Source organism: Chelonoidis abingdonii, chromosome 3, assembly GCF_003597395.2.
Source record: "Chelonoidis abingdonii isolate Lonesome George chromosome 3, CheloAbing_2.0, whole genome shotgun sequence".
In the NCBI taxonomy this organism is placed as follows: Eukaryota; Metazoa; Chordata; order Testudines; family Testudinidae; genus Chelonoidis; species Chelonoidis abingdonii.
In genome coordinates, this window is record NC_133771.1 from 134,957,020 (window position 1) to 134,972,221 (window position 15,202).

Consider the following 15,202-nt stretch of genomic DNA (forward strand, 5'->3'; position numbering starts at 1 on the left):
GGAAAAAAACAAACAAAATGCATTGATTGACTGTGCCACCTAATATTAATCAGTTTCCCTAAAGCTCTGACCTCAGATATTGCCATAAAGAACTAATCCTTTGAGGATTCACTGTAAATATCTTCTATTAGCATTCAAGCACCACACACACACACAAAATCTACAAATGGTGGGTCAAGTTTTTGAATTCTGCATTTGTATGTGCAAAGGGCACTTACAGTCAATGATCTCTTCTGACATTTGGATGATCAGACTTGAAAATCTGATCACTGTTATACTGACTCAAAGTCCATGGTAGCATAGAGAAAGCCTGAAACTACTAACTTATCTCAGTGTAACAACATCGCTCAGGGGTGTGGATTTTCCACAGTCCTGAGCAACATAATTATACTGACTCAACTCCCATACAGCACAGTGTTGACGGGAAGGCTCCTCCTGTTGACATAGCTACCGCCTTTGGGGAGGTGGTGTACTTATGCCAATAGGAAGAGCTTCTCCCTTCAGTGTAGATAGTGTCTTCATTAAGCACTGCAGTGCTGTAAATGTAGACAAGCCCTCAATAATCCTGAGAGGGAGCAACACGTCCATTTAAATATAGTCTAATAGATCCATAGCTGATGTAAGTTGGCCTAGCCCTATTCAAGTCAATGAAACCCAGCCCATTTACAATAGTTGATATCTGGCTCATCAACTCTATGAGGAAGGGAAAATAGGAACTCGAAAGTACAGCTGTTATGTGTTTCCTAGTCTTGAGGAATCAGGATTACCCCTTTCTGGGTTTTGGCAAGTTATTTAGAACACTTGCATTATAACAATGAATTGTTTGGGGAGCCACATAATGCAGGAGAGTTTGAAAAAAGTTTGATCTGTTAGATTTTTGGATCTTCCTCTGACACACTATATTTGGGAACCTTTTAAGGTTGCACAGTGAATGTCAGAGTCAGTAAATACAAAAGTTACAGTTCTAACAGCAACATGAACTTGGTTGCCCTGAATATCTTGTATAATTTTATAGTACAGTACAGAGTAAACTATGATAAAACACATATTAAGCTATACATCCCACTAGAAAGAGAGGAATAGAACATATACACATATAATTCAGTCAGCTCAAAGTTTCAACCTTAATTTCTGGTGATTAATCGTAATGTATTAAAAATACATTTGGGATTTAATGTCTTAGGTTTAATAAAGAACAAAAGCACTAACAGTGATTACAGATTAACACACCTTAAAACTTTAATGTGTTGTAAGGCACAGTAAGTTCTTAAAACAGCTGAGGATCTAGTGTATATTGCGGTGCCATAAGTGATTTAGGGTGCATTCATTTTGGTCTAACTCTGCTTCCATTAACTTCAATGGGAGGAAAGTTAAGCTAACACAGAGTACTTTTGAAAACTTTGTAAGACAGTACCACTACTATCATACAGTGATAGATGTATACCTAATATATAAAGTAATTGCCACATCTACAGCACCTTGCACGTGAAGAGCACAAAGTTAAGTCCCTAAAGACTGACTGGTACCTACTGACATACTGAAAAGTGCATAATAAGGTCTCAGCTAAAGCTTGTTGAAAGTTCTCTCATGGAATTTTTTTTTCTGCTGGAAAATGCTAATTTGTCAAAAGCAAAATGTTCTGTGAGAATGTGTTGATTTTGACAAGTCTTAACAGAAATCAGAACAGGTTTCCAATTAAATCTTATGTGGTTCCCTGCCAGCTCACCTGTCCGTCCCCCACCACCCTCTCAACTCCCAAGCAGCCTGCCTGGTGGGCTACCAAGGAGCCCAAGCTCCCAGTTCTCCACAAGTTGCTTGTTGCAGAGCCATGGCTTCCAGGCTCCTGCATCCTCCTCCCCAGCTTGCCTGGTTCTCAGGGCCTTCCAGACTCCCAACAAGCCATCTAGAGAGCTACTTGGGTGTCTCATGGCCTAAGCTCCCTGGCTCCTCTGCAGCTTGCATGGCGGGCTGCTGTGGAGCCAGGGCTCCCAGGCAGCTTGGCATTTCATTTGTACAAAAATTGTTAAGATTTTGGATTCTCATCACAATTAGAGATTAATTTTTTTCCAAAACCTAATTTTTCTCAGGAGCAGTCTGCACCTTGCACAAGGTACAAAGTACTTCACAAGATCAGATGCTTACAGGGGCACTTTAAAAAAGCTACACACAGCAAATCAATATATGAAAATGTTCTATTGCACATATGCAGCTGCCAGTATTCAATCATATCTAATCCTCCTCTTCCAAACCAATTTCCCCCCCAACTTGTTCAAGCAGGTACTCTTCAGTAAGTAATATTCACATACCAAGTTTCAAAATCCAGCCATTTCAATTATCTGCATTTATGGGAAAAAACATGGCAACTTTTTAAAGTGACATAAATATTTTCCCCCACCATTACGGAGAAGTGCAGTTAGTGGGGTTTTGCTCAAACGTGCTATAAAAAAAAAGTCACCATTTGGGCAGATACGTCTGCCCAAATGATGCTTTTCAGAATGTTTTAACCATATGAAAATGGGGCATTATTACAGAAACTATTTCAGCCTTAATGGTAGCAGCTAGTACCAGGTACCTGCTATAATAATATCTCTGCATCTTGAAAACGGATTGTTAAAAGAAATACTTGCCCATTCCTGCAGCAATGACAGGCAGAGCCAAGTCATATGTGTATAACAAATAAGATAGCATCAGAAAATCTATATAGCTTCGGTGACTGGGCAGCAGGACAACTGGATGCTCCTGAATGGCCTGTTGTAACTAAGAACAAACACAAACAATATTTATGGGAACCTCTTTCATGGAAGCCATCATGGCAAATTCCAACAAGATCTCAGACTAGAATGGTTTTTGTTTCTAAGTTTACATTATAGTGAATTTCATTAGAGGGTGACCCTGGTGTTTCTCAGTAGTCTGTAATTCTTTCAGTTTTTGCTGACAGACAACTTGGAGCTACAGTAACATTAGCACTGAACCCCATGTCAATGTAGAGTTTCTCAAAGGAGAACTCCCCCTTAATCATAAATCTAGCAGGATCCCTGGACAGTGGGAGATGAGTCATGGAGGTCTGCTGACAGTTGCATTCCGATTGCCTTAATGAATCACTACATTTCAGTATTTTATTTTTGGGGCATTCTTACAACATATGGAGAAACATGACCTTTACTTTCTATTCCTACCAACACCTCTCTGAAGTGCTTTAATATATTTTAGATATTTACTGAGTTAGATACAATTGATATAGATTATAGTGAAATTCTTTGAAATACATACTGATGAGCTAGCTTCTTATTCTCTCAGGCATACCATATACCTATCATCATGGTGTAACTCCAGCCAGGTTCCCATGTTTCTATTATTCACAAATCCCATTCTTCAGTGCTTATGACTATATCCCACTTCATCATGGGTCCAAACTTTACTTCTAGAACCTTTCTCTATTAGTGCCTACTACTAAAAGCAAATTAAACAAAAAATGGGCGTATGCCTTTTAGAAACAAAACTTCTTTCATAAAGTTTCCCCATCCCCCAAACACCCTAGAGAAGTTACTCTTATGCTATTTTATTTTAATTTAATTTAAATAGGAATTCAGGCCCTGTTCAGTAAGACTCTATACTGACCAGAGAACTAATAAAATGGTAACATCACAAGAGAGTGAAAACTGAACAACTGAGAGGAGGAAAATATTTAGATAGACGGTGTCTTTGTTTTGTTAACTACTTAACATCAAAGACTAATTAATATTCTGGAGAAAGAAAATCTTCAATAAAGATTCCTCCCACCATTTCAATAAATGCATGTAAAAGCTCACACACAGATTCTGAGCCTGCCAACAAGTCCTTGGTGGGGGGCATGAGAGAAGGTAAAGAAAAATCAGACTTGACATTCTTGATATTTCCCAGGGAAACAAGAAAAAACCAGTTAGGCCACAATCAAGGGTATAAGCACAATTTAAAAAATTCTTTGTAGGCCATCTTTAGGAGTTATTGTTTTCTCCGTTTCAAAATTTATCCCAGTCACAAGCCTATCTAACAGCTCTGCACAATGGGATAAAATGCATTAATTATTTAAATCTGTGATACTTGTGTACTGAAATTACTAGTTTAGAGAGTCTCCTTTGAATTCTTTATTCACATCTAGATTTCTCCCTTTTTAATTGTTGAAAAGGCTAATCCTAGGCCTTGCTACTTTTATGCTTTACATCTTTTGGAACCTTAAATTTGGGTGCAGATTGAGAGTCTATGCCTGAGTGAGTAATATAACCACCAGTTATGTCAGCCTTTATACCAATACTTACTTTCTGAATTCCTTCTTCATTCACACAAACCCTCTGGAAAAGGCGTTTAAATATTTTGCTCAAACTAAAAGCAAAAAATCGAATAGCTCCTATGTGTAAATTGTGACCCATCTCATCCAGGATTTCAATGGCTTCTTCTTGTATAATATCAGTGGACTCACCCATCTCTTTTGATAGCTAAATAAAAAGCAACAATAAGATCAAAAGTCAGTTCCTATAAATTAAAAAAAAAAAAAAAAAAAAAAAGATTGTTCCACAACTATAACTATTATTCTGTCAAACTAAGAGGAAGGTATTAAAGTCAATGCAATGCAATACATTCTAAAATGTTTCAAACATTATTTTAGGTTTATATGACAGGCATAAACCTAATGTTACTGGTTCTGTTTTATTTCAAAAACAAAAAAAAGTAAAGCGTTAACTCCTCTGAAACACAATAATTTAAGTGAGCATCTTCTGAAACATAAGTTTCATACAAAGGCTGTACTTATATTTATAATAAGCCATTAAGATCCATTGGCATATATAGGTTGTATTAGATTTGTATCTTTTTTAGGAAGCTTACATTTAGAAGAGGATTTATTAAATTGCCTTTCTGACAAATGCATGCTTTGGTCTTCTTTCATGGATTAATAAAGTTAATTTTAAAAAGCCAGTATTCTTATTAGACACATTCTTAGAAAAATTTTAAAATGCTTTTGGAGTAAGTTTTTAGATGTACCTCGGGTGACTCAACTCCCCTTACTCATACACCTCTTTGTAATGTATCCTTTTGGCAATGGGTGGCTGAAATGCATACGAAGTACCATCACTACAAATGCTGCATATTGATGTTCAGTTTTAATTGTTGCAAATCTTTCATTTGAGAGATTGTTACTAAGGAGTTAGAGAGTGGGAATCTCCTTATTCAATATATTAACTCAAAAAACAATTTAACCTAAAAGATACTCTTCATGATTAAACAACTAAATAAGGAACATGCATGTTATAAAAGCATGGAGGATGCAGTGAACATCAGTGAGTAAACCACGTCTCAGCTTAGAGAGGTGTACACTATTTACCTTATTAGTTATGTTTTCACTTCTATAACAGTCAAGAAATTTCTCTTCTCCCACCCTCCTCCATCCCAATCAAGTGGCCAGTTCACTGTTAAATTGATGCATTCAAACTTCCTTCTCTACATAATTTACTTCATCCTGAATAGTTTCAAGCCTAGCAAAGCCTATTTTAGCAACACAGAAGAAACCAGTGACTGTCCTCTCTAACCCCACCAAACAAAAATCAATATTTAACAGGAAGTATATTTTTATTATTTATTCAGGGCAGGCACTTTCATTCGTAAAATGCTTACCAGCACACTTCTTATCCTTCATGAACAAATAAATGTATAGAGTGCATATCTCCTACAGCAGCTAGTTACTTATTCCATAAAATTAGGAAACAAGAAACCCATATAAACCACAAAAATCATACAAAAACTAAATCAAAGAAATGCAACTCAGCTCATACCCTGAAACTTGCTAGACCAGCTCCAGCAAGTTCCCAGGGGAGAAAATTCCAAAGATGTGGGGTGGTTAATGCAAGTGAGTAAGTTTTCCCCACTCAAACAGGAGGCTGTTGTGTTCTACACCAGCTGTAGCTGGGGGCTGTCTTGGAAATATACCTACAAGTAGAGCATCTTGCAATAGTCTGAAGAAAAAATGTTTGAGACTGGACTGTAACTGGCAAGATCATTAACCTCCAAGGATAAGTCTACATTGCAGCTGGGAGTATGCCTCCTAGCCCAGGCAGATAGACTCATGTTAGCTCTGCTCAAGCTAGCATGCTAAAGTAGCAACCTGGACGTTGCAACAAGGGTAGCAGCTTGGGGTAGCTGCCCAAGTCCAAGCCCACCGATCCCTGGGTCTGAGGTTGAGTGGCTAGCCCAGGCCACCACATCCATATTGCCATTTTTCATTCACTAATTCAAGCAGAACTAGTGAGAGTCTGTCTCCCTGGGCTGGGAGGATCGCTCTCAGCTGCAGTGGAGACATACCAAGTGCTTGGGGAGGATGGTGGCAGAGGGTGCGGGGGGGGGGGGGTTCTGAGCAAGCACTTCACCACCATCTTGTTTCAAGCATTGCTGGCAGCTTGCCCTCCTCAAGGGATGGGACTGCAAATTAGAGGAGGGAGCTGGCAAGTAATCTTCGTTTGCAGCTCTGCATTAACACTTTCCACTATAAAATATAGTCACAATGAATCTTTTTAAAGAAACTAAACAGCTCCATGCTTGCAGCAGGCCTTTAAAATGCAAGCTGGGAGAAAGCCGTTGAGCTAGAGAAAGTCCTTTTCTTGTCTCCTATGAAATTCCATGAGAGGTGTAGAACGAAAATGAATTGTTTTTAATTGTTCACTTAATTAATGAACTTTCTGTTCACCATTCCACCTACACTTGCTACACTGTAACTTCATTCACTGTTGCCATATTGTAATTCAAACCCCATTTTAAAACTCTTCCATTTGTATAAAGCTTTCTCCAACCTTTCATTTTTGCAGACCCTGCATGATAATCTTATTAGTTAGTTTAGAGTGTGACTGAGGCATGGATGGATGATGGAATCAACCTCCAGCCCCAGCCTGTCCTGATGAGATAAAGCTTCAGAATAACAACAGACTGGGAAGGGACCTAGACAACAGCCCTAAACAAAGTAAGAAGCATCCACCCTAAAAAGAAAAGGACAAAAGAAACAACAGAAGGAAGATCAAAGCTAGGTTCAAGGCTGAAAGTCACACCTGCATTTGACGGGTGATCAATCCAAACCCAGAGGCAGCGTGACACAGCAAGACCTATAGACTTTGAATCCAAACTAAAAGCCTATGAAAAAGAAGGGTGAGATGAGAGACTTTGGGTAACATTCTGCTGCCAACATGGAAGGACATCGGTGCAGGCCCAACAGAGACCCAGCTCGTCCTTGTGCCCGGCTTTCCTGGCCAGTTGGCCGCCACAAGCTACGAACCCAAGCTGCAAAATCAAGCCATGAACTTAAGCTATGTCCAGGACTGGTAACTATGCAGCAGCTGCAGAACATCTGATGGATGTGTGTGTATATAAGGATTAAGATATTAGTCATAAATCAAATTGTTATCATAATAAATGTGGCATCTTTGTCTTGCCCCCTGAAAAGATCCTGTGTAGTTTTGTCTGTACAACAAGGGTTAATAGAAGAATGGCCATATCAGGCCAGATCAATGGTTCAGCTAACTCAGTATCCTGTCTCTAAGAGTGGTCAGTGCCAGATGCTTCAAAGTGAATGAGCCAAATAAGGCAATTTTGAGTGATTCCTCCCGTCATCCAATCCCAGCTTCTGGCAGTTGGAGGTTTATGGACACGTGGAGCTTGAGGTTGTGTCACTGACCGTCTTGGCTAACAGCCATTGATGAACCTATCCTTCATGAATTTATCTAATTCTCTTTTGAACCCAGTTATACTTGTACCAGGAGATGTTGTGAAGGCCAAAAGTTCCACAAGTTGCGTGAAGTAGTACTTTTTTTTTGTTTTAAACCTGCTGCCTATTAATTTCATCACGTGACCACTAGTTCTTGTGTTACATTAAGGGGTAAATAACACTATCCTATTAACTTTCTTCATGTCATTCATGATTTTATAGACCTGTTTCATAACCTACTTTATCATCTCTTCTCTAAGCTGATCAATCCCAGTCTTTTAATCCTTTCTTCATATGGAAGCTATTCCATATACCTCTAACCATTTTTGTTGCCCTTCTCAGAAAATAATACATTAGAAGTGGAAAAAGTAGAGAGATGAGGTAACCAGAACTGCATGCAGTATTCAAGGTGTGGGCATATCATGGATTTACAGAGTGGCACTAGATACTTTCCTGTTTTATTACCTATCCCTTTACTAATGGTTCCTAACATTCTATTAGCTTTTTTGACTGCTGCTGCTGCTGATTGAGCAGACGTTTTCAGGGAACTAGCCGAGATGACCAAGAATCTCCTTCTTGCATGATAACAGCTAATTTAGACTCCATGATTTTGTACATATAGTTGGGATTATTTTTCCAAGGTACACTACTTTGCACACTTATCAGCATTGAATTTCATCTGCCATTTTTTTGCCCAGTTTAGTGAGATCTCTTTATGACTCTTTACAATCAACTTTGAACTTATCTACCTGGTGTAATTTTGTATCATCTACAAATTTTGCCATCTCACTGTTCACCCCCTTTTACGTATTATTTTAGGACGATGTTAAACATCATAGATCAAAATACAGATCTCACCACTGTGAAAAGTGACCATTTATTCCTACCCTTTGTTTGGTTAGCAGTTATAAAGGGTTAAAAACTGCCATTTCCCCTACATTGCCATTTGTCCCTATCACCATCCCCTCCATGGACCTAATACATGATCCAAGTGTTCTATCCCACCCAGGAGCACCAGACAGGGCAGGAATTCCTTTAACTTCTTGGGAGAGGTGGGAAGGAGGCAGCCAAGCCAGGTTTCGACTGACAGCCTCCTGGATTCAGCAGCCCACCTCAGTCTAGGATAACTGCCTTCTCTTGCTGCCAGCTAATGCAGTGAGTCCTGTAGCTCAAGCAGGAGCAGGCTGTGCTGAAATGCTGAAAGTTCAGGCTTCAAAACCTGATGATGATGCATGATGGGAAGGAGTTATTACAGTTGTAAAAACAAATTGGAAAAAAATTGTAAAAACCATTCTCCTTTAAAGCAAGTTGGAAATTACATAAAATGTATGCTTACCCATTTCACAATGTTGTCCCGTCCCCCCCAAACCCATAAAAAAAGTCAAGCAGAGTGGATAAACAGTGCAACATACTGGCATGCCCGCAAAAATCAAAACTCTGCTTGGAGATCATCTACCATACTCCTGTGGGTAAATCAGTGTATTTATTTTGCCTGCTAGCAAAGTGTAATGTTCAGTAAATCAAGAACTTGGTCTTTCCAAAAACAAAACCTGTCTGACAGAGATCAGAAAAAGAATTCTCCCCTCCTCCCACACAATGTCTATCTGGATTTCACCTACTACGAATCAGAGACTCAGTGTGCAGTCTCACCTGTTTGATAACATACTGAACTTGCTCAGATTGCAGAACACTATCTTTAATGGCACTTGGCTTGCAAGCTGAAAGTCCTTTGTAAATGACAGGACTATAACATTTCATTGCATATCGCAGGTCACTAGACTGCCGTCTCTCCTCCAAGATATCTTCAAACTCATCCCTTTTCTTTGATGTGAGTTCTTTCTGCTGGGAATATGCAAACACAGAATGAGACCATATCTTAAACCAGCCAATGGTATTCTTAGATATATCAATTTATTCAGCTGTCATATAATACTTTTGCAATGTTTATTTGAATTCTTTAACAAATTCCCATGCTTTGAGTGCATATACAAATATTACATAGATTTAACCTTCCACACCAAAAACAGCTTGGCAGAACAAATGGGCTTTGAAAGTTGACAGGGACCACAGCAAAAATGCCTTGCCTCCAGCATCTTCTTAATTAAACGAATAGGTTGTGACTTAAGCACTTCTGATTTCAACTGTTGCAATTGCAATTGCAAGGAATGAGGTGATCTCTGTGATAGCCTTAGATGGGTTGCATCTTGGATAAGGATAAAAATTAACCCCTGAAATTATATCCCAAATCAAACTGGAAGACAATGCAAATCAGGAAACATAGGTGTAAAAGGAGTCCTTGAAGGAAACACCCTATACCTAGTGCAAAATGCGATGGCCAGTTTGTTAAAGTTTCTGGGTCACTTAAAGCATAGACTCATGCAGTATATAGTACATTTATCCATCTGGCAGTGAGAAAGGCATGGATCACCATGGTAAGCTTCACACATAAAAGAAAAGGACCTGACCTCCCTCTGGCCAAACAAAAATAATAAATAGGTTTTTCAGCTGTTGATATTAACTCAGTATCCTGAAGCAGGGATGGATCCAACAAGACCTCAGGGAGAAAACCTGAATAACAAAAGGCGTTCCATTTGAGAGGGCTATTTTCTATGCCAATCGCTCTGGCTAGTCCCCTTAGTCTTGCTGGGGCTGTGTTTCAGCCATCTTGCACTCATCCAAACTCAAGCAGCAGCAGCAAAACACTAAGAAAATCAATTAACTGCATCCACTGGACTCATATGAAATGGAAACATAAAACTGACCGTCATCCGCACATTGGAGATATTCAGTGTAACCCACAGAGGCCTCACAAATATGCTGAGCAAGAAGCATCATGGGATAGAAGTCTGCAGCAACCAACACAAGAGGACCCTTGAGACAGACAGGCACCACCTTCTGTGCTCTTTTGGCAGAAAAGAAGTCACTCATCCCTGCCAGTGACCACAGCAACATCTTGTGGTCAACACAATCAAAGGTAGCTCACAGACCTAGAAAGGCATGGGTCCAACTCACAGTGGTGGCCTGAAGAAGAGAGATATAAATGTTCCTACGTTGCATTTAGGAACTAAAATAGTGTATCTGTTCATACGACAAAACTCACCATATAGGCTGCACCCAACTTTTCTGCCTGTATCAGGTATATGGGAACTTCAAACTCACCTGATAGAGGTGTGTTTACTGTCAATTCTTTGTTCAAGCGGGGAAAAAAGCGATATTTTCTACCAACGCCACTGGGCATATGCAATACCAAAGGGCACAGTAGTCTCCTGCATGCATCACAAACTCACAGCTATGTCAGTAGGGCAGTAAAACCCCCAGCTGCTACTGAAATAGGACTTGATTCAAGTCCACTGAAATCAATGAGAATCTTTCCAAGACTTCAGTGATCATGGACGTGGCATAGTCCCCAGGACTTTGTTCAAAATTGAAACCACATGTCAGGAGTGTGCAAATCGTAGAGAAGTCCCAACTAAATTGAGATTGCTGGCAGCTACTATCTAAAAAGTAATAAAAAAAAAAATACTGTGTGAGATGTGGCAAAGTTAACCTTGCTATTAGAACCTTTACTCTTGCAACTTTAAATGCAAATAAGGAAAATGTAACTAATTTAGCACTACTGTAGTTTTTTGCATTTTCTCTTTATCATAAACAAGAAATAAAGCAAAGTTCCTTAGGCCATGGCACTATAGAGATGCACAACTGTGTTGGCACAACTCCACAAGTCTTAAACTGCACCAAATGATAGTTACACAAAAATCTGCAGCAGCAGCATTATACAGCTATTGCATAACTCAGATCTGTGCAATATTAAAGTGCTGCAGATAATTATGAAACTAAAGCCTAATAAAATTGTTTTACTGTGCTTACAATGAAAGCAAATTTACAGTTGTTTACTACCATGTTATTTTGAAATCCATTTGATCATGCTTACCAAACAACTCTTGCACATAAAGGTAAAGTTCTGGGAGATTTTAAAGTTCAGGTATTCAAGTTACTTGTACACAAAAACAAAAGCTTGATTTTTTTACTTAAATGAAACAGAAGTATAATTTTTTTCACCTGCTTATCTAATTTTTTTTTTTTTAAAAGCAACAGATTTTACGCAATGTATCCAAAGCAACTTGTATTTGTGTAAAGACCAAACACGAAAAGAAGAAATTGAGAAGTGAGAATTTACAAGAAAGGGTAAACAATAGATTAAGGCTACGTCTATACTGCGCCCCTCACAGTGGAATGGCTGTGCCGTTGCAGCTGCACCATTGTAAGGTGCACTGTGTAGCTGCTCTTTTATCAGTGGGAGAGAGCTCTCCCAGCGACAAAGGAAATCCATCTCAAATGAGGGGCTGTAGCTTTGTTACCAGGAGCACAGGTCCTGCTGACGAATTTCTGTCCACATCGGTGCTTTTCATCGTTAAAACTTCTGCCAGTCAGGCGGTATTTTTTTATACCCCTGAGTGAAAACAGTTTTAACAACAAGAGTGCCAGTGTAGACATAGCCTGAATCTCTACCAGTTGTTAAATATAGATGTGGCCATTTAAAATTCCTTACACTTGATTTTTTTCAGTGACATTATAAAACTTTCAATCTTTGCTTCTCCCTCCAGTCTCCAATTGATCAGTGTGCTACAAAACCTAAGTAATCTAAGAACATATGTGCTATGACTGGTATTAGTGTGTGTAGTGTGTCAGCTGTTGCCACTGATCTCTCTGCATCAATCATCCTGGTCAAAAATAAAGCAGGAAAAGAGGAATCTATAAAAGGAGCTCCAAGACCTAAAATATGAGCAGCAGGAGGGTGAGGGGGTGAGAGGATAGGGCACAGAATAGTGCTAGTTCATATATTAAATATATGTAAAACAACAAAATATATTGGTACATAAATATAAGTTAAAGTGAAGTGTGGCAGCAACCCCCAGGAACTCTCCACAGTGCAGTGGAGTGGCCCTGGCCAAGAGGGGAAGTACAGGGATGAGACAATCTTCACTTGTTCTTGAACTCAGAGCCAGGAAGCAACAGCAGGTGCCTGGGCATATCAGAACAGGGAGTCTCCATAAGCACAAAGAGCAGTCAAAGGGCTTTTGTTGCTGTTATAGAAGGGTAGGAGATGGGAAAGAAGGGGCCGATCTTCAATTCCCAGGATGCTTGCATGGGAACTTTTGTGGTGGGAGTGGGGAAGGGCAGTCTTTGCTTCACACGCCAAACTCTGATGGTACCAGGGAGTCCTAGGCACAGATGATACAGAGAAATCTGCACTCGCAGCAGCCATCCTTGGGGCAGGAGAAAACTCTCATCTCTTCCATAAAGCCAGAGAGCAGCTGCTGAGTGCCTGTGAGGGTCTCCTTCCAATAGCCTGGGAGATGAGAAGCAGCTGCAGGAGCCAAACAGGTGCAGAGGATCAGCAGGATGTTCTTCTCTGAATCCTGCCAGAGGCCTAGATGGCTGAGGACTGATTACAGTAGGAGTCATGTGAGAAGCACTGGAAGGCTGGGGAGGTTCCCCTTTACTCTTCTTCGGGACTAGGAGCAGTGAGGAGCTCACTTTCCCTCCTCCTCCTCCTCCCCCCACCGCCCCAACAGCATTTGTTTTAGTCCAGATGGTGCTCCATGCTCATTCACAGCACTACAGCATAGTCCTCACCAGCTGCGAGCTTCAGGGCCACACACACTTCTGTAATTCACACACAAAAAACTTAACTAACAGGGATTTGAGGTCTTAGGCCTTTAGTACTGCCCTGTGCTCCTCCTATACACAGCCACCCAGTCTTGGCTCTAACTTCTTTGATCCCCTCCTTAAGGAGCTCATTGGGGCAAACTCAGTACCTTACCTCCCTCAGCATCTGCCAACCAGCTGCAATACACTGCTGACCAATAGTCTGCACACAGCATGGTGATAGTCCATTGAAGTGTATGACTAAGATTGCTGATTTGGAGTTGTGGTGGGCACAGTGTAAGTGGTAGGTTTGTTTATGGAGGGCTATGGTACTGTTATATTCCTAGTTCCTACTGCTGTTCCCATAAGGGCCAAGTTAGGGTTGTGCTGTTGGGGTGTGTGGGAAGTGCCACATTAATGCTGCACTTCCTGGTTTTCTTATGTCTGAGTTTGGGGAACTCTTACACTCTGTCAGGGCACGAGGAACAAAAGGCAAGTGCTCAGCGCCTACAAGCTCAACTTCATGTTAAGGATGATGTGTGTGTGTGTGTACATTCCTTGTTTTTTGGGAAAATTAGGAGCAGTGAGGAGGCCACAATTAAGTAGGGGAAACTGCAGTATTAGTAACTCTTCTGAGTTTATCACAAGTCACACTATTCCGTGTCTCTCAAGGCTGGAGCTTCTGGGTTCATGTGATTACGTCAGAAGCTCAGCTATCATTTTTTAAAACGTTGGTTTCTAGCTCTAATATTGGCAGAGAAAGACCTTGAAAATGTCAATGCTAAAGGCTCCAACACCAGAAGATAAATGAAAAGCATCCAATTTTGATCAACAATAAGTCTCTTGTAAAGGGTAAGGAACTGAAATAAGTAACCACCTTCAGATTTAGGAGCCTATAGAGATGTAGTTGATGGCTTCTGGACAGAACCCATACAGCAGAGCCACAAATTTAGTGAATGTTAATTAACATTTAGATGATGGTAAATTAGTGCTATTTATTGTCAATTTAAACAGCAATCATACTTGCAAATCTCTCGTTTGGACCTATTTTCTTCCTTTACTAAGTAATTCCCACTAGTGGGGGGGGGGTCAGATTAGCCCAGTGGTCCCCAATGAGGTGTCTGCAGGTGCCATAGCATGGAGAGGTAGGAAGAGAAGAGGAGGACTAGTTTCCTGCCTCAAAAAAATCCCTCTCCATCTTTCCTACTGGGAAGACCAGATGAAGAGTTTATAATACACAGCAAAAACCTGCCTGCTCCAGGACAGAGAGCAGCCCCACCTCCCCACTCTCCTGCACCTGAGGGCTGGCAAACATGACCACAGTGGGTGGCTCACCCTGTACCTAAGGGGAACTGGCCAGGCACTGCGGGCTGGTAGCAGGCACAGCACTAGGGCTCGGCAGCCAAACAGGAGCGCGGCTATTTGGCTCGGAATCGTTAGGGTTCAGAGTGAATGGCGGCGAAAGAGCCTCCGCGCGGCGTTTCCGGAGCACTTCAACTCGCCCGGAGTCCGCGGACCGGACCGGGCTAGCATAGCCCCACCCCGCCAGGCGGCTCCGCAGCGCCCCCTTCCGTTCCCCAGGGGGGAGACCCGATACCCGCCCCCTCCAGCGGCTGTTGGCGGCGCCCCGAAGCCTGGTCGAGCCCAGACGCGAGGGGCAGCCCGCGCCCCCGCCACTTACCGAGTACACGAGGGCCCCGAGCCGGGAGCTCCCCGCCGCCGCCATCCTACCCGCGCTACCGCCGGGCTGAGCCCGCCCCGCCTTATCGGCCTCCGCCTCCACGTGGAGCGCCAATTATTCCGGCCGCCTAGCTCTGCCTAGCGGGCGCCTCC

The 15,202-nt window shown here is 41.3% G+C and overlaps 1 protein-coding gene across 2 annotated transcripts in view; it reads right to left on the minus strand.

Annotated features, from left to right (window-relative positions):
- Positions 1-15,199, minus strand: part of GNPAT (glyceronephosphate O-acyltransferase) — a 42,112-nt gene extending 26,913 nt beyond the window's left edge. Inside the window, exons 1-4 of one of the 2 annotated variants that reach the window (XM_032806380.2) lie at positions 15,051-15,199; positions 9,371-9,559; positions 4,296-4,472; positions 2,628-2,757 (exon numbers count right to left, since the gene is read on the minus strand). In XM_032806380.2, coding sequence (XP_032662271.1) covers positions 2,628-2,757; positions 4,296-4,472; positions 9,371-9,559; positions 15,051-15,095 — 541 coding nt within the window. In that variant the 5' untranslated portion in view covers positions 15,096-15,199. Of the gene's footprint in view, positions 1-2,627; positions 2,758-4,295; positions 4,473-9,370; positions 9,563-15,050 lie in introns of both variants that reach the window. The other variant, XM_032806379.2, reaches the window with a different exon arrangement.
- Between the last annotated feature and the right edge of the window lie 3 nt (positions 15,200-15,202).